General features: G+C 35.6%; 1 protein-coding gene across 11 annotated transcripts in view; it reads left to right on the forward strand.

Annotated features, from left to right (window-relative positions):
• Positions 1 to 18,992, forward strand: part of FRYL (FRY like transcription coactivator) — a 249,123-nt gene that overhangs the window by 57,215 nt on the left and 172,916 nt on the right. For 3 of the 11 annotated variants that reach the window (XM_087864148.1, XM_087864146.1, XM_087864147.1), the window contains one exon: positions 9,026 to 9,158. The exons of 1 other annotated variant lie outside the window; for it this stretch is intronic. Coding sequence is in view for 6 of the 10 variants with exons in the window: in XM_087864141.1 (XP_087720267.1) it covers positions 12,289 to 12,490 (202 nt within the window). In the remaining 4 variants the exon portion in view is untranslated. Of the gene's footprint in view, positions 1 to 607; positions 749 to 9,025; positions 9,159 to 10,250; positions 12,491 to 18,992 lie in introns of those variants that run through there. 7 more of the 11 variants (XM_087864141.1, XM_087864142.1, XM_087864144.1 and 4 more) reach the window with 3 other exon arrangements.

Here is an 18,992-nt window from a genome sequence, read left to right on the forward strand (position 1 = left end):
GAGATGCAACGATGAATTTCTTGCCCTTTAGGGACTCATACTCTCAGAGCCAGTTCTTAGAATGACAGAATTTTAGAATAGGAAGAAATGCAAGAGATGATCTTCTTGTGTGTGTGTGTGTGTGTGTGTGTGTGTATGCATGCATGCATGTGTGCAAGCAGCGGTCTTCTGATTCCAACCCACTTCAGTGTCTTCTGTCCCCCAGCATCTCATCCTCCCAGACATGTAGTAGTATCATTTTCTGTGCAGGGGAGAGAGTTCAAGCAGGCAGATGATTGGCTGGCCTGAGATGTGTAGCTTGTCAAGTACTTTCTTCGTCTCCCTTGTTAGTAAGCAGGAGGAGATGCAGGCCATTTTTTAATTCTAGGGATTTAAACTATGAACTCAAGAAATTATTTTAGTAGGTAGTGACTAGAATATAACACTTTTTAAAAATAGTTTGGAGACTTATCAAAGTGTATTGCAGATTATTATTTCAAGCGTATCATGTGGGTGTGCGTATATATACATACACACACACATATATATACTGGGTTGTTATATAAAATATAAGTACATTTATATACAATGGTTTTTTTTGTTGTTTGTTTTTGTTTTTTTACTGCAGTGATGAGTTTGGAAACTTCTCTCTAATCGTCCATTTCACCCTTGTTTTAAACCTGGGGAGTAGCCATTGATAACACTTATTCCTAGATATGTGACTTGTTCTTTTTGCAACGCTCTCTTGCTGTCATGACCTGACATCAAGGTAAACTGTTTTCTGTACAGGTAGAAATACACACAGGTGATATTTTACCACAGTTCATCTGAATAAAAGACATGCAGTGAGATAGTTTTTTTGTTTATTGTTTTTTTTCTTTTCCATGACACTGCCTCTGGGCACAAAAAACACTTGGGTGGATTTAACTGTTAATTTGTAAGTGTTGTTTACGATGTGCCTAACTTGGTACCAAGATGTGATTTAAACACCAAGAGAATTTGGATTATTTAATACTAGTACATAATAAAACTACATATCAAATATTCATGTGGGCACATACAGAGGCATAATTGTATTCTTGTAATGCACAATATAAATACTAATATTGTTTTGGAGAATCAGCATGGTATGCTGAAGCCATGGTTTGGAAAAAGGCATTGTAGTATGTTTTTATCTGTGGGAATTACTGGCAAGTATAATTGAGAGATTCTAAATACTGTAGTTGTTTACTTCGCTTTTGAATTTGGCTTAACTATGTTTGATCTTGCCTTTTTTTTAATGATCATTGAATTATTCTGTAAGACCTATGGTACAAGCTAAACCTATAATTGTTTTATAGATTTTAATAATTATATCTTTTTTTTTGAAGATTTTATTTATTTATTTGACAGAGATAGAGACAGCCAGTGAGAGAGGGAACACAAGCAGGGGGAGTGGGAGAGGAAGAAGCAGGCTCATAGCGGAGGAGCCTGATATGGGGCTCGATCCCATAACGCTGGGATCACGCCCTGAGCCGAAGGCAGATGCTTAACCGCTGTGCCACCCAGGCGCCCCTAATAATTATATCTTTTAAGGATTTAAAAACAATTTCTCCCACCAAAGATAATTAAAAACAAAAACTAAAACTAAACAGAGAATAGTGGAATGAATGTTCATGTGCCCATCCTCAGCTTCAACATTTATCAACTCGTTGCTTCTACCTGCTCCCTTTCTCCAGTTCCCAGGTAGTTTGATGCAATCCCTTGGTCATGAAACATCATCCATAAATACTTCAGGATGTGTTTCTGAAAGACCAGGACTTCATTTCTAGACCTATAAAGTAGAATCTTCACCTTCTGGGGAAGATACTGAAGTTCTGAATACTCAAATTGTGTTGGGGATGTTAGAGTGATATAAAGGGAAAATGAGATCCTTTAAATAGGCTAAATGAAAAAAGTGAAATGCCTGATAAGCAGTTGTACCAAAAAACAATAGAAAAGTTAGAGTGAGAAAGCAAATTAGTATCTTTTAAGTGCCCCTGGAGAAAAAGGAGAAATCAGCATTTTTGAACACCTGGTGTCTGTCTGCATTCCATACAGGTAGAGGAATGAAGCCGAGTGTATTTCATACCACTTGAGATAGAAATTCTGTTTCTAGATTCTTTCTTGAGGGAATTTAAAAGATGTATACAAAGATTACCAATTAAGATATTTACTGCCATATTATTTATAATAGTGAAGAGTTGAACCTCACTCAATAATAGTGAAATGATTAAATATACATAATATTTATAAAATAATATTTTGTAATTGTTAGAAATGATACAATGTGACACCAATTTTATAAGACATCTAGTACATATTGAAAGACCTGAAAGAAATTAACCCAGATATTAACATGAATTAGTAGCGGCTCTCTCTAGGTGTTAGAATTATGACTGATTTTTATTTCTTCATTACTGTTTTTGGAAGTGTTGCACATCAGTCTGTCAGAATATGTGATGTAAATTAATAAATAATAAACATTTATTGAGTACTTACTATGTGTCAATCACTATTTAAACATTTTCATCTTTTATACTTAATTCTCATAATAGCTGTAAGAGGTGTTATTATCCTTATAGGGATATCCCTCTGGGGACACAGAGATTGAGTGCCTAGACAATTTGATTCTATCTTTCTCCCCCCACCATGGGGCTTGAACTCAGTGACCCTGAGATTAAGAGTCTCATATTCTTCTGACTGAGCCAGCCAGGTGCCTGTATTCTTTGCTTCTAAATGTAGCGTTAACTCCCCAACAATTGGAAAGATACTGTAAACATGGTTCTGTTTTTTTTTTTCTTATTTTAAGCTATATGGTGACTATTGTGACGTATTAGTAAAACGTGTTCTTTAACTGATGGATCATACTTTGTTTTCTGAATATACCATGGTTGTTTTCAACTAGTGCTTTGTTCGGTGCCGCCTCTGCAGCATTCTGCTCGTAGAAATAATGGTACAGTGAACATCTTTGCAAATAAATCTGTATGTGTACTTCTGATTATCTCCCTAGAAAAAAGGCCTTAGAAGTAGAATTATTGGATCAAGGAATATAAGACATTTTAAAAGACTTTGATACAAATTGTGAGATTGTAGATGACAAACGATCATTCCTCCTTAAACTTAAGTTGTTTGGGGGCTATAAATTCGGGAGAAATAGATCATCTACACATCAAGGGGAATTTGTGCTTTCATAGTTGCTCTTATGAAAGCCAGGCTTCCTAAGCCTGCTGGAGACTGTAAACAGAGAAAAAGAGAAGTGACAAACTTGGGAGTTTATATGGTGGCCTTTTACTTTTATGACCTTGCAGTCATTTATTCATTTTTCTGAAAAACTTAAAACTTGGATTAGCCCAGCCACTTTTTTATTAAATTGTTTTATAAAAATGTACAAAATATTCGTATATTTGCATGCAATTTCTTTGATATTTTACCTGATAGGACCTCAGCGTCATACTTAGTTGAGACTTCCATTGTATAATTTCAAAAATTATAGATATAAAAGGTACAGCACCTTGATTATAGACTTCATTAATGACCCTAGAAAGTATTTTAGATGTTGCATTTTTAAATAAAGACATTTCCCCATTTTTTGTTTTTTTTTCCTTTCCTCTTTTTCCCTAAGGAGTCACTCTTTTTGTGACAAGCAAAAACAAGAAAATTTTGGTTCATTAGTTGGTAGTTTGTGTTAAATGGTTAAGGTTTTATTGTGGTTTTCTCTTGAGCATATCTTCTTCAAGAGATTCTATAGGTGACCTTGCTACAAAGACTCATAGAAGACTTGGGCAGTGGGAGGGGGATTTTAACTTAAGGGGATCTAGAGAATAATTAATGAATTCAGAAAATTTCCCCGTGAAGCTACCAACGACGTTAGGATCGAGTTTTCTAGAAAGACCAATATTGATAAAAAGTAAACTGACAGACTAGAAATTTGTGAGAGGTACAATTGGAATAAGTAGAAAACATTACATTGAAATTTAAAGGTATTTTAATGGAGGAAAATTATTATTTTTTACTATGAATAGTAAAATTATGAAACTACTATAAATAGCAGAGATAGAAAATAAACACGAGGAGGATTTTTATCAGGGATTTTTAACCCATGATTAGTGATTGGATCAGAAAGGTTCATACATTGCAAAACTAAGTATATATGTGCATTTTGGAAGGAGAGGCCTTCAGCAGTTTTTTCAGATTCTCTGTGGAATGACATCAAAAAACTCAAGCTCCTATTAGAGTATAAGCCTCATGAGGTCAGGGATTTTTGTGTTTTATTCACTTCTCTGTCCCTGGTTCCTAGCATGTAGGTCTGCTTAATAAGTATTTGTTGAATGTATGATTTCTGTACATTTATGTATGGCATAGTTACAGTAATAGATTTGTAGAAGTTAGAGATGGGAATACATTCCAGATTTAGTGATGTTGATGTCTTACTGGTCTGCTCCTACATTTATTTAAAATTTTTCTCTTGGGAATGCCAGGGTGGCTCAGTCAGTTAAGCATCTGCCTTGGGCTCAGGTCATGATCTCAGGGTCCCCAGATCGAGCCCTGTGCTGGGCTCTCCCTGCTCGGCAGGGAGCCTGCTTCTCCCTGTCCCTCTGCCTGTTGCTTCCCTTGCTTATGCTCTTTCTCTCTCTCTCTCTCTCTCCCTCTCCATCAAATAAATAAGTAAAAAATAAATTAACATTTTTCTCTTGGTTTTCAAATCTAGATGAGTAGGTAGAATACTTGTATGATGCTTTTGTGACTGAATTCCTTTTTTTTTTCCCTATGCCAACATGGGAATGTAATAGGAAAAATATTCTAAACCATACATATTCATCAGCATGTTAGAAAATGTTGTGCTCCGGTGCTGTTTTCATTTGATTCAATGAATGAAGCCTTTGTACAAAACTTCCCCTTAAGTTTTTGAATGGAAAATTTTGCCAGTTGTTTTCATTAGATCAAGTAATATGATAACAACTGCTATTCTGGCTAAAAATGTAAAATCAACAAAATGTTGACAAATTTACCTGCAGAGAACGTTGCTTTATCAGCAAGAAATTTAGATTTTTTTTTTTTTTTGCAGTAAAGCCCTATTTAGCTCAGTACCATTATACAGCATTTTTAGTAGGTAATATAGCATAATTTGTGATTACATTAGGTAGTGTAGAAAGTTTCTGTACTCTTTAAAATTGAAATTTGGTAGAAGGTTAAAAAGAATGACAGAAGGGTAAAATGCAAACCCACTTTAAAAATTGTAAAAATGATAGCATTTCTAAAATAAGAGAAAAAGTGAATTTCTAAAAATTGAACTATGATGGAGGCTGTAGATTTTATGAATCATCAGTTTTCTTTGTTAATTAAAGGGATGATTGTAAGTTTTTTATATTAATGATTTTTACTGGTTAGACATAAAAGATACATATGTGAATAATTGTTTGCTGCCTGCACGTGATTATATGTGAGTTGATTTTTCATACTTTATAAAATTTTTGGCAGATTATAAAAATTACTGGATTTTTTATTTTCCATAATTATTTTGCTACTGTGAATAGGATCCGTGATTATTCTAAATTTATTTGAAAACAATCACATCCTTATTCTAAAAGGCTGTCAGAACATTTGAATCATTTTGGTCTTTTGCATCATTTTAAGAGGCCTTGTGAGATTCCCAGAATAATTTTAATAGAAGGGCAAGAATTTGCCCTCATAGATTACATATCTTGCAATCTGGTTTCTTTCTTTAGTTGAAATATGATGAATTTCTAGTCATTACTTATTTTAGTATTCAAGCACAGTTGACCCTTGAACATCACAGGTTTGCAAGTGTGTGGGTCTACCTAAACATGGATTTTTGTGAATAAATGTAGTACAGTACTCTTAAGTGCATTTTTTCTTATGATTTTCTTAACATTTTTCTCCTTATCGTAAGAATACAGTATACAATACATGTAACCTATAAAACACGTGTTAATCAACTGTTATCAGTAAGACTTCCAGTCAACAGTTGGCTCCTAGTAGTTCAGTTTTTGGGGAGTCAAATTATAAGCAGATTTTTGTGCAGAAGTCAGCGCCCTTAACCCCCATGTTGTTCAACGGTCAATTGTGTAAGTATCAAAAACATCTGGAAGTCAAAGTTAAGAGTTTTGAGTTGGAATCTTTGAAGTAACTTAGGCTAATCTTTTTATCCAGCAGGATAACCATTTCTATGGCATTTTCTAATAGCCTTTTCCTTAAAAACAGTAAGCAGGGACTTCCATTTCTTTATGAAGCTGCCTTTTCATCAATTATGTAATAATTAATTTATTCTTTATGTTGGGTTCAAATCTGCTTTGTACTAGACACCATAACTGCTTTGTTCTCCTTTTCAAATTATGAAGGATATAGACAAAATTAAGAATATCATAATAAACATCACTGAAATTCATTTACTCTTAATTTTTGCTGTTTGCTTGAGATTATTTTCTGTATCATTGTCTATCAGAGACATATACTTCAAGCGTCTTACTATAATTAAGATGCATTAAATTTGTAGATTTCTGTTCTTTATAATTCTAGTAATTCTGTTCAGAAAGGAAATGAGGTTAATGTGCTATTTGAACACCCATTCAACTTTCTCTTTTACTTTTGGACTGAAGTGAAACAAGCCTGTCCTTGGAGAACCTCATTTGACCTGAGCTCCTCCCAAGCACCCGAGCTGAGCCACTGTCCTCTTTATTTATTGCACATGGAAGCTTCTAGACCATTTTTCTTGCTGGAGGTTTAAAGCCTTGCTCCTTCAAAGCTTGTGCCATTTGGCTATTTACAGTCTCTTCAGTGTTGTCAAATACCAGCTGACCTGTGCAAGTCACTCTTGTTTATATGACTTTTTTCTTTTAAATAAGAAACTGTAGCATTATGTGTACCCTATGACCACAGTTACAACCTATTTGACCTTAACCATGTCAAAAGTAGTATTATCAGAGTAGTAATAGAAATTACTCTGTTTGTAGATAAAATAGTCTCCAAATTAATCAAGTAAAAGGAAAATTAAAATGAGTCCCATGTTAAGTAATATATATGGACAGAAGATAGAAAAAACAATTGACACGCAGAAAGAAACCCCAAACCAGAACAAAAACAATAAAACCCACCCCGGCTAAAAATGCTTATAATCCATAATGAAAGGGTATAAACCAACTATTTCCCAGAGTAACCAAAGACCTGTGCTTATTTTATCAAAAATGAAAGTTGGAAATAGGAAGGTTGTGCATCTATTAAAGGAGGCATTGAAAGTTCTAGACAGACATTGGGAAGTCTTGAGATGACGCAGTGCTCTGACAGTGCGGTTACAGGAAGAGAAAACACATTTTTATAAAAAGCATGGCATTAGCTTTTGCTACGTCTGAACAAGAAATTCCAAAGTGAAGCAAAATGAAAGACCTGGGCATGCTGGTACAAATCGGTCCTCTGAAGTTGTAGTAGTGTTCCTAAAACTGCGTTGTACTTTAGCAGTAATTGGTTTTGTGATTTGTCCTAGAAAATGAAGTGAATGTTTAAATTTCATTAAATTTACAGACCATTCCATGACTGTACTACCCACTATAGACAGAAAAGATATGCTGTTTGTCATATAAGCTTTGAGGGAGAAATGATTCCATGAACCTAAGATGACAAAAAAGTATCAAGAATTATGGCAGAATGTAGATATCATTTTGTTTACAGATTCAGAAATATTTGGTGGGGCAGGCAAAAATTCCAGTAATTCTGAATGATATTGATTATGAATAAGTGTATATGAATTAGTATTTTATTCATATTTAGAAGTTCTTTGGCTTCAAAGATTTGGTTTTAATCATGATTTAATCAGTTATGCCTGTCAGCAAATGGAATATCCTATTTTTCTAACTTGACTAAGGGAATTTTAAATTAAGAAAGTGAAGTACAAAATTAATATTTCAGAGAGTAGTTAGTCCATTCTCTTGGGTTGCGGATTAAATTCATTAAACAGAAAAAAAAATAGTAAGAAACCAGTTATGATTTCAAGTGAAGTTAATTTGAATTTTCAATGCCAGATTTAAAATGTGGCCTATTTAGCTATTGAAAAATGCCAAGACTTTTAATGGTAATAAAAACGTGGAATGTGTATAATTACATGAGTTCTTATATATAGTAAAAGGATAACTACCTGTGGTCATTGGTTTCATTCTTAGTAACCATCCAGTTGTTATAGATGTGGTATAATGACTTATAACACATGACTCTATCAGTTAATATAACTGGACTTTGAAAAATATGTATCCCATAACTTTTCTGTAGATGAGGTAAATATCAGGCCTCATGGGTATATGAACTACTTTGCAGATCTGTTTATTTTCATGAATAAAATAAAAATGTATTAAATATACTATTGCATAATGAAGGTATTGACATGTTAGTTCAAGCATTGGCTAGTAAAAGCATTACTTGTCACTGTGAAGAGAAGAAAGAAGGGGGGAAACTGTAGATTAAACGGGATTTAAGAGACCCAGTAACAATTGCCTGTATGGATTTTGTTTAGATCTGGATTAGAACAAACTTAAAAAAAAAAAATTCTGATACAGTTGGGGAAATTTGAGCACTGATTGGTATTTGATGTTATAATTATTATTAGTTAATTATAGATATTATGATATTGGCTTATGTTTAAAAAGTAAATCTGTATCCTAAAGAGATGGTGTACAGAATTATCTACAGATGAAGTGGTGTGATGTCAGGAATTTGCTTCAGGATAATCCAGAGTGGTGGGATAGGTTTAAGGGATGCATGAGATGTCAGTGAGACATGATTTGCTAGGAGTTAATAAGGGTGGGGGTCATTATACTATTCTCAATAATTTTGCATTCATTTGAATTTTTTCACAATAAAGATTTAGAAAAAAATGTAATGCAACATTATTGAAAGAAAATAACTGGCAATCCTAATGACTCTGCTATATAATCTATTCAGAAGTAAAGATGGTATGAGCAATACGAATGTACTTAGAAACATGTCTTATGTGTACATCTTGTATTTTGTTTTCCTTTAGAGCTGAAGCCATTTATTTGAATCTTGGATGATTAACACTTAAATGCTTAACTCTCAAAACTGCTCCAAGAGTCCCACAGTCAGGATTAGATGATTCAAGTTACCACCAAGAAATTGCTGTCTTGAGCTCTCCGGTAAGATTATAATAAATATTCTAAAGGCTAAATATTGACTATGCAGTCTAAAAAGATTTTTAAATGCTGTATGTGAGTGACTAACTTCTGTTATAATTTCTTGATCCTGACTACTGTACCGGGAGTTGGAAGTTGTGATAATCAATCAAAGATCTTAGAAATATCAACAAGCAACAAGGCTTTATGGCCCTTCCTCCTCATAGATTCAGCTACCGATGGGTACAGTCTTGTCACTAGAATGCCATGCTTTCCTCCTTGCTGTATGTCTCAGGGTGGGTCCTTCTGAAGCTGATGCTGAAAAAGTTTGGCTTCCAGGATGTTTGTTAGGGATCAACACCTGCTGAGAGAGGAGGTTAGGAAGCAGATTAGGCAGAGGAAATCAAACTGCAATTCAGGCTTAACAAAGCTTTGGTTAGGCCTACAGGAAGAACTGTAGTTGTGAGAGTTTCTTTTTCTTCATAAATATAGTAAGCTCCTTGGGAACAGAGACCTATTTTCAGTGCCCTTGCACGTTGCACAGGCCATTAGAGAAGCTGCTCAGCAAACACTTGTGGAATGAAAGAAATCTGAGAAGAATCTTGTGACTTCTGTAACACTTCATCCTTGCCTTTCCTGTCCCCAGTTGAAAGTGCAGTTGAGAACCGTGGGGTTAACGGAGACACAGGTGGTTATCTTGTATATGAACAAACATGAAGGTAACTTGCCCTCTGTAATTAGCTTGTGTTATAAGCCACTGTTTCTGGACTCCGTAAGATGAGGGGGACCTGTAACGGGACCCGAAGAGAACCATAAACCAAAGTTGTAAAGAATTATGTGATCCTATCTATAGAGAGGAGGGGGAAAAGACCCTGGAAGACACAGCGATAGCTTCTCAGCTCTTAAGACATATGGATTATGGGGACGCCTGGGTGGCATAGCGGTTAAGCGTCTGCCTTCAGCTCAGGGCGTGATCCCGGCGTTATGGGATCGAGCCCCACATCAGGCTCCTCCGCTAGGAGCCTGCTTCTTCCTCTCCCACTCTCCCTGCTTGTGTTCCCTCTCTCACTGGCTGTCTCTCTGTCAAATAAATAAATAAAATCTTAAAAAAAAAAAAAAAGACATATGGATTATGGTTCTAACCAGTTGTTTTTTCCTGTGTGTGGGAAATAGGCTGTTCAGATATCAGTTTTTATCCCTTTACGCTGAAGGGTTAAGAGAGCATCCCCTTCTTAGGAGCATTTTTTAAAAGTCCACATTGTTTTCTAGTAAGTATGGCCCTACTTTGGGGTAAAAAATTTACATCTTTCATTTGATTTCCTTGTTTTTCCTTCATTTTTACTGTAGGATTCCCTGAAACAGGATATGCATTAATAAATCCTCTAAATTTCCCTGAACCTAATAATATATTACTGCTTTACATGTAGAGGACCTCCGATTAATATCTTTTAAATGAATGAAATAAAAAATTGACTTCACAATTATGTGGTAGAAGAATAAGGATTAAACACCCAACAATTCAGAACCAGGAATTTGCTTGTTTTTACATTACAGTTTTTCTTTTAACATTTTATTTATTTATTTGAGATAGAGGGAGAGAGAGAGAACACACAAACGGGGAGTGGCAGAGGGGGAGGGAGATGCACACTCTCCCCGCTGGGCAGGGAGCCCGACGTGGGGCTTGATCCCAGGACCCAGAGGTCATGACCTGAACTGAAGGCAGATGCATAACCAACTGAGCCACCCAGATGCCCCATACATTACAATTTAAAAAAAAAAAATTTTTTTTTTTTTTAAGAGTACTTTCTATACCCAACATGGGGCTCAAACTTAACAACCCTGAGAGCAAGAGTCACATGCCCTACTGACTGAGCCAGCCAGGCGCCCCTTTACAATTTTTCCTGATATCTATATAGACTCTTCTGTGCTTCATCTTTTAAAATATGTAAATTATTTTCTTCATGTTGAGTATTAGAAGAATGAGATTGTGCTTGTGTTCCACTGAGTGAATCAGGTTTGTTTTTTTGTTATTAAAATGTATATCCTTCAAAGTCATAAATTTGATTACTTAGGGAGTTTACGCTTTACCCGATCCTTCTATTTATTTCCTTCTTCTCCCTTACCTGATCCTTCTGTTTATTTCCTTCTTCTCCCTTACCTGATCCTTCTGTTTATTTCCTTCTTCTCCCTTACCTGATCCTTCTGTTTATTTCCGTTTTGCTCACTTTGTACCCCCACCAGAGGGCAGGCAAAGGAAAGAAGAAAAGAAGATTCTAATTTCAGTTCTCAAAGTCTTACGTAGGCACTTTCACTGGCATGTTTGGTTATGCTTCTGGATGGCAGTAAGGCAGTAGGATCAGCTGCTTTTGCTATTTTAAAATATTTAGTAGAATGCTCAGTTATTTGGAATTAAATTATGTAAGGTTGATGACTGGGTTTATGGAACTAAGTATTTATACTTGAAATTCTTCAATTTTATATTCTTTAGATCCATATATTTTTAAATTATCAATCTTTTTTTGGGGGGGGTAATTCATGCCAAAGTTTTCATTGCTACTATTGATAGTTATGATTAACTGTAACGCATTTTTTTTGTGTATTTAAAAGTACATTGGAATGTTCGCAATACAGCATAAAGTTTTAAATTACTGCTTTTAATGTCCCATAAAACTTGGCGTTTCTGAGGTCTCAGTGAATTTTCAGAATGATAAGAATTATCTTTTGAATACAAGTTACTGTTTTGCACTTCAGTTTTAAGTTTCTTTAAGACACGCCCCAAGGAAAGTAAATTTGTCTTAACATTATCACAGCTTAGATTTTCAAAGTCTAAATGTTAAACCAAGTGAATGCTAAACATTTTATAGTCGCAATATTGCTGTTAACACCCATTGTACATGTACGTGTACGTCTGTGTATGAACGAAGTGCGGTTTCATGGGCTATAGCTGTTTGGTTTGTTATCAGTACGAACAGCAAGTGTCTTAAAAATCAGCTTCAGAACAGCTGGCAGTTGACCTGGCGTTTGGCACCACCTAAGTTCACATGACATTTCCCTGCTCTTTGACACAAATAGTGTACCTCACCTTCTCATCAGGAAGTTGGTACAAGCACCTTTCCATGTGCTTGTGGGTCGAGTAAAGCAGAAGAACCTTAAAATGGATTTTTTAAAGAGAGTTGTTCCTCCCATTCTCTCGGGAGATGTGGTTTTGGATACTAGAGATAGTTTTCGGGAAAGCTCCCCAAGGTTACTTAAGATGAGACGTCTTAGTTTGCTTTCATCAGAGAAGATTGTAGATGAGAAAGATGGAATCCATTTCTGTCACAGAGATTATGACAAACACCAACATCAACAACTAGGTAAAGTAAAAATTATTATTTTCGATTCTTTAAAATATTTTAGGAAAGTAAAATTATTTTTACAAGTATGAAGTCTAGTGAGCATAAATCTTTATTTTGAAAATCAAGTTTAAATATTAAAAAATGTTTAATATAGACATATTTGATTTAAATTTTTTTACTATCAAAATTGTTTTGAGTTTAGATGGAGAAATATTGATGCTATAAATCAAGATTAAAGCCATTAATAAAAGAAAAAGCTTGGTGATCTTTGGAAGATATTTTGATGAACAGGTGTTATACTTACTGAAAAAAATGCTATTATACAACCTATGGGATATGTAAATGAAAAGACACGAGTTTTATCTATCACTACAAAAGCCATTTAAATTTTGTTTAAAAAATGTATTCCATTCTTACAAAAAATTATCAATATCCCATTGTTTTGTTCTGAAGATAGTAAATATTTGGGGCAAAATATCAAAAAAGTCACATCTTCGAATATAATTATTATTTTGTGTCATCATGTCTTTGTTTCCTATAGTCCTGCAAAATTGAATTTAACACCTTTTAAAGTCTGAGAGGATGATAGTTACTAAGTATTAGAAAAATCAGTTTTGCATATAGGAACTAGCAAATATTAAAAGACAAGAAAATCCTTTGGGAAGATGATGGAAAAATGCTTTAAGTTTTTACATTTTTGACTAAAACACTTCAAAATGTTAAAATGTTCTGCTTGAGTATGAGCTTTTTAATCTTAGGGAATGAATGCAGGCTCATATAAATTAATGTAATATTTAGTAGAAAGAAGAGAGTTTCTGTAAACCCTCTGCAAGTTTGATGTATATATTTTTATAGCTGTGTTCTGTGCATATTTTAATATGCACATATACATTTTTATTTATAGAATTTAATAACGAGATTTACTATCCCACTGTTCTTATCTTACTTTTTCATTTCATACATTATAAACCTCTGTCTCACTTAAAATGCTCTCCATTGTGCAGATATAGTAATTTATTCAATCAGTGTCTTATTAATGAACATTTAGAATGATTTTAATTTTTAGTTATTAAAAATAGTTATGTAATAAATATCTCTTGGTATATCACTTCATACTTTTGTATGAATACTTCTCAGTATAAATTTCTATGTGCATTTTAAATTTTGGGAGACAATGCCAAGTAACCTTTCAAAAATTTCTCAATTTAAGCTCCCCAGGGCAGGGCGTGTCCCTATTTTTTTGTATTCTCCCTAATACTATTTCTTGTCAGTTTAAAAAATAGGTCGTATTTATGAGAAACCATGTATTTTGTTTTTAAAATATCAATTATGTAAAAGAAAGGATAAGGAGCTTTTAAGTTTTAAGAAGAAATATATGTTGGCATTTACAATGTACTGGTGAGAAGTCATTTTTCATGCTCTTCACTTAATTGGGTGGACAAAATAGGGGTGAGGCCACTGATGGGTTAGTGTGTCTTAATTTAAATTAAAATCTGTAAGTCATTCAGCCCTTAGCTTTTTGTTCAGCAGTGTATGCATATGTGAAACATATTAATATATTTATATGTGTAGTTATTTAAGTTATTAGAAAATTACTTTTCTTTTACTTTCGCTCTTGAATCATTTGGTTTTCTTTACTGTGCCGTGAATAGTATGGTTAGACTTGATGCTTAAATGTAATATGCTCTGCCCATTAGTTTAATGACTCCTCTTTTAATTTAAATACTGTCTTACGCATTTTTTTAACATAGCACACATATTATAAAGTGTGATAATTAGGGGTGCCTTGGTGGCTCAGTTGGTTAAGCATCTGACTCTTGATTTTGGCTCAGGTCATGATCTCAGAGTCCTAAGATCAAGCCCTGCATTGGGCTCTGCACTGAGCGTGGAGGCTGCTTGAGATTCTCTTTCCCCTCTTCCTCTGCCCCTCCCCCCACTCATGCGTGCCTGTGTGTGCGCGCATGCCCGTGCACGCTCTCTCTCAAAAAAAAAAAAAAAAAGTGTAACAATCTGCTAATTTATGTTAATTTGCAAATAAACACTCAAGTTAATGATTTAGAATTTTCTGTAGTATCTTTTTACAATCATGGTCAAAGCAAAGCGGAATGATGGAGTGCTGAAGAATCTGTTGTCTGAAATTTCAGAGGCTGCAAGTTCTTTGCGGAATAATTCTTGGCCGGTTTTTCTCTTCAAGAATAAAATTCAGCTTCATGGAGTGACTTAAAATTAATTGACAGGACTTCTTTGGCAATTTCTGTACAGAGATTTGGTCTTAAAATGTTTGGTTCTTAAATTTAAATTTACTGATCAAATTCCTTTTCTTGAATCGCAAGATTTGATACTAAATTTATATTATACATAAGAATAAGACACATGATTCACAGCAGTGTGCAAATAGGTTGCTTGAAAAATTCAGCTTGAATGAATTTTACTTCCTGTTTACTGGTGGTTCTGGGATAGAGATAATGCAGTAGTTTAGCCAGGAGTCATGCAAATATGACTGGGTACAGTTTTTCTAAGGGGTTTTACAGTTTTGTTCATGAATGAAAGGAGAAATCAAGATTATGAAGAGATTTCCTATCACTAATGCAAAGAAGGAGCTGTTCTTTTAGAGAGAAACTAGTGTGACATCTCATAGCTTTGTACTTGGATCAGTTGCCAACTTACTTGTTAATTCAAAATGGAAGGTGTTCTTTCTAAGGGATATTAGGCAAAATTGTAATATGGATGGATAACTATACTTTTGTGAGAGAGTCAATTGAGAATGAGCTAGTCTGCAATATATAGAAATTTACCTGCTACTTTTAACTCTGGAAGTGTTTATAGATGCGTAGGGTTTCCTTAACCAAAATATGCGTAGAATTTTGAGGTATTTGCAGGGTTGATATTTTGAACATTCTTCTTTGTTTTTGATACATTTTTTCATTTTTTTCTCTAAATATTAAGTTAACCTAATATTTTAAGAATTTTGTAGAAATTCTCAAGCAATTCACTGGATTTACCAGAAATCCTTTGTTTCTCTGTAAAATATCTTAACAAATGCCTGTACTACACTGCACACATTCCAAAGCCTTTCCCACCATTTTTGCTCCCAACAGGTTGAGTGGTGTGGGCTTACCAAGAGTTGGCTGGGTCTTAAGCCAAACCTGTTTATGCCAATTATGCTTGTAATTGTGATCATGTAACTTAATTAGGTATTACGTAATTCAGTGAAGCATGAGACTGAAAAAGAAGGAGTTGTTTTGGTGTAAACAAGGTTGACTGCTTTGGTCAGACTCCATAAAAGTGAATTTCTAAAAAAAAATAAAATACTGCATTTGAATTACATGTAGGTCAGAGAAGTATGTAAGATCGGAAGGGTTTTTTCCTCAGATACCTTCAACTTCCCTTTCCACTTTGAAGAAATTGAAATTGGAAATCATAGACGATGTATATGGGTTGGACTTTAGGCAAGGCAGACAATGCTGTGATCAGCAAATTCACCTTAAGGACTTGGCACTCTATCAAAATGCTAGGGAATAAATCATGGGTTTTATATTTTAAGTTAAAATAAAACCGTTAGTGGACCTATTGATCTTTGCTTCCCCTGATTCCAACTTTAATGGAGCCTTTTGATTAGATGATTAGCCAGCAGTTGTAATTTATAGTAAAGGAACTCTGCTATGTATTGTTGTGTAATGTTGCAATTTTGTTAAAGAAGTAAATCGTTTATTTTCTGTCCCAACTTCCTTAATGAAAAAAAGAAGGAATCAAGATGTTCATGGTATGTAATCTTATTTATAACATGCTTCACTATCCATATATTTTTGCTGTAGAGTCCTAATCATGTGATGAAAGACTGATTTCACTGATAAATATTAGTAGAATTGGCATAAATGATATCTGTCTTCAAGAATAAAAGTTGGTGGGGAGAAAATGCCCTTCGCTGATTCAGAATATACTACAGTGTTGTCCAACCACTGAAGAACAGTGACTATTAGGCATAGTCATGAGTCAGATGCTAAGAGTCAGGCAGTGTGTTTCCACAGGCTTCTGTTGTGACAGCTGCAAAGTCCTTGCATCTCCAAGATTGGGTTATTTTTATTCAGATGGAATGAACCTTAATTTTGTTGTTGTTCATTCTGTTTGGAGTCAAGAATAAGTGAGTGTAAATACGTTATAAGGTTGATTTTATAATTCCCCAAGAACAGAGATGATTGAACAGAACTGAGTATATATCAACATTAAGCATGGAAGAAACTTTTGAGCACATTCTGTGTTCTGGGCACTGTTCTCTTGTTTTGCTTTATCAGTAAGTTAATTTTGTCTACCTATTTGCATACCTCAAATAGAAAGTAAGTTGAGCATAGACTCTGCCTTCTGATATGTTGTAGGACTTGGAACATAGTAGTTGCTCAATAAGTGACTGGTTGAATGAGCAAATGTCCTCTGAGTCCTCCTGCAAACCTTGTGAGATAGGTTGTCCTACAAGGTTTTGAAACTTCAGAGCGGCTTAAGCGAGTTATTTGAGGTCTTTTGGCTCCTAAGTAGTAGCCGTTGCATTAAAGTCAGGCATTTGTTCCTCGTACTCCATTTCTCTGCAGTGTTTGAGGTTTTTCAATCTTTATGTATAAAATATATATGTATTTTTTATTTTTTATTTTATTTTTTTAAAGATTTATTTATTTATTTGACAGAGATAGAGACAGCCAGCGAGAGAGGGAACACAAGCAGGGGGAGTGGGAGAGGAAGAAGCAGGCTCATAGCGGAGGAGCCCGATGTGGGGCTCGATCCCATAACGCCGGGATCACGCCCTGAGCCGAAGGCAGACGCTTAACCGCTGTGCCACCCAGGCGCCCCACCCTCTTGGTTGAGTTTTGAAGGCTGCCATCTTTATTTGACTAGTAAAGAAAAGGGTGTGCTGTTATTAATTGGATTTCCTTAATGAGTGATCTTTCCAGTTTTGTTTTTACAGAACCGTTGCTCTCCGTGGTCAGATTTTGTATCTCCAGAGTAGCTCATTTTTGTTTGATAGGCCGTGTATTGGGTAGAGGAGTGGGATGGCAGGCCAGTCTCTTTTTAGAAGGGAAGAGATGGGTAAAGAGTGATTGAAGTCTTCCTCAGAGACTGGACCATTAATAGGGAGTTTAGAGGAGGTCCTGGGAGAACATGGAGAGGAGGTTTTTTTCTGGCACTGCTGCTTGGAGAGAGAACAGACCTAAGGAGATGGGAGAATGGTCTGGAATTCAAATGTGATAAAAAGGTTGGTGGGCAAGGCATTGTCTGGGAAGAAGCTCCAAGTAATAATCCGTCTGCTATGGAATTTCTGGCCTGACCTAAATGATATTTTGTGTAAATATGTGAAGGAGTTTAGGAATTTTTCTTGCTTATACAAGTGGGATTTGGAAGCACTGGGGCTTTCATAGTGTCATGAAATCAAGCAGCATCCTGGACTTCAGAGAGCCTTTGGAGCACTTCTCAGGCTGGAATCATCGGAGGACATAGAAGCCTTGTTGGGTGTTCTAGTCACGCCTTGTCTGCGTCTGTGAGAATTCTCATGATCCAGGCGAGCTATTGGGAAGACCTCCAGCAGCGACGGGAAAGAGGCAGTGGAGTACCGTGAAAGGAGTGGAGTGGGCTTTGATCCGGATGGAGTTGAGCTCACACAGTGACTGGCTGCGTGGCCTTGAACAGGTTACTTCATCTCTCTTGGGCAGATAACCTCACCTCTCGGTTTGAATGATAGCTTCTTCTGTAGCATTGTTTTTGAAATTATAAAAAATGGCAGCAGAATTGACACATGGTTGAATACACGGTGGCTTTCATTATTTACAAAAACTTTCGGAGTTTTGACTTGGAGGTAGATGGGTCACATCTGACGAGCATTTATCCTGGGATCACTGCGTCTTAGAAAATACGCTCCGAATTGGATCTAGGTCTTTTATTGTGCCTAATTCCAAAACTTCAGCCTGTGATTTCCAGCGACGTGACCGTTCACAGCAGCTTGAGCTGCCGCGCTTCTTCCTGTGCTTCCTTCTTGGTCCACAGTGTGTGTGCTCCTCGGGAGAACCCCCGCCAAGTGATCGTAGGGTGTAAATACGCGGGTTTTTGGAAGTGAGTGCGACCACATGACCTTTTACTTCCTCGTGGTGGTTCTTATTATTTATTTATTTTTAAAGATTTTATTTATTTATTTGTCAGAGAAGAGAGCACAAGCAGGGGGAGCAGCAAGCAGAGGGAGAAGTAGGCTCCCCGCTGAGCAAGGAGCCCGATGTGGGACTCGATCCCAGGACCCCAGGATCATGACCTGAGCTGAAGGCAGACGCTTAACCGACTGAGCCACCCAGGCATCCCTCTCTTGGTTGTTTTTAAAATTAGCCTAACACTTCGTAAGAAAGATCATTTTAGACTGTCCCCTCTAGTTACGTGGATGGTTTTGTTTTGTTTTGTTTTTAAATTTAAATTGACACAGTTAACTATTTCTTGAGTTAGGGTCAGTGTTTTACTTCCTTGGCCTTTAGAAAGGACACTCAAAAAACTT

This window comes from Ursus americanus, chromosome 8 (assembly GCF_024610735.1).
Source record: "Ursus americanus isolate L20-20 chromosome 8, mUrsAme1.1.p, whole genome shotgun sequence".
NCBI lineage: Eukaryota > Metazoa > Chordata > Mammalia > Carnivora > Ursidae > Ursus > Ursus americanus.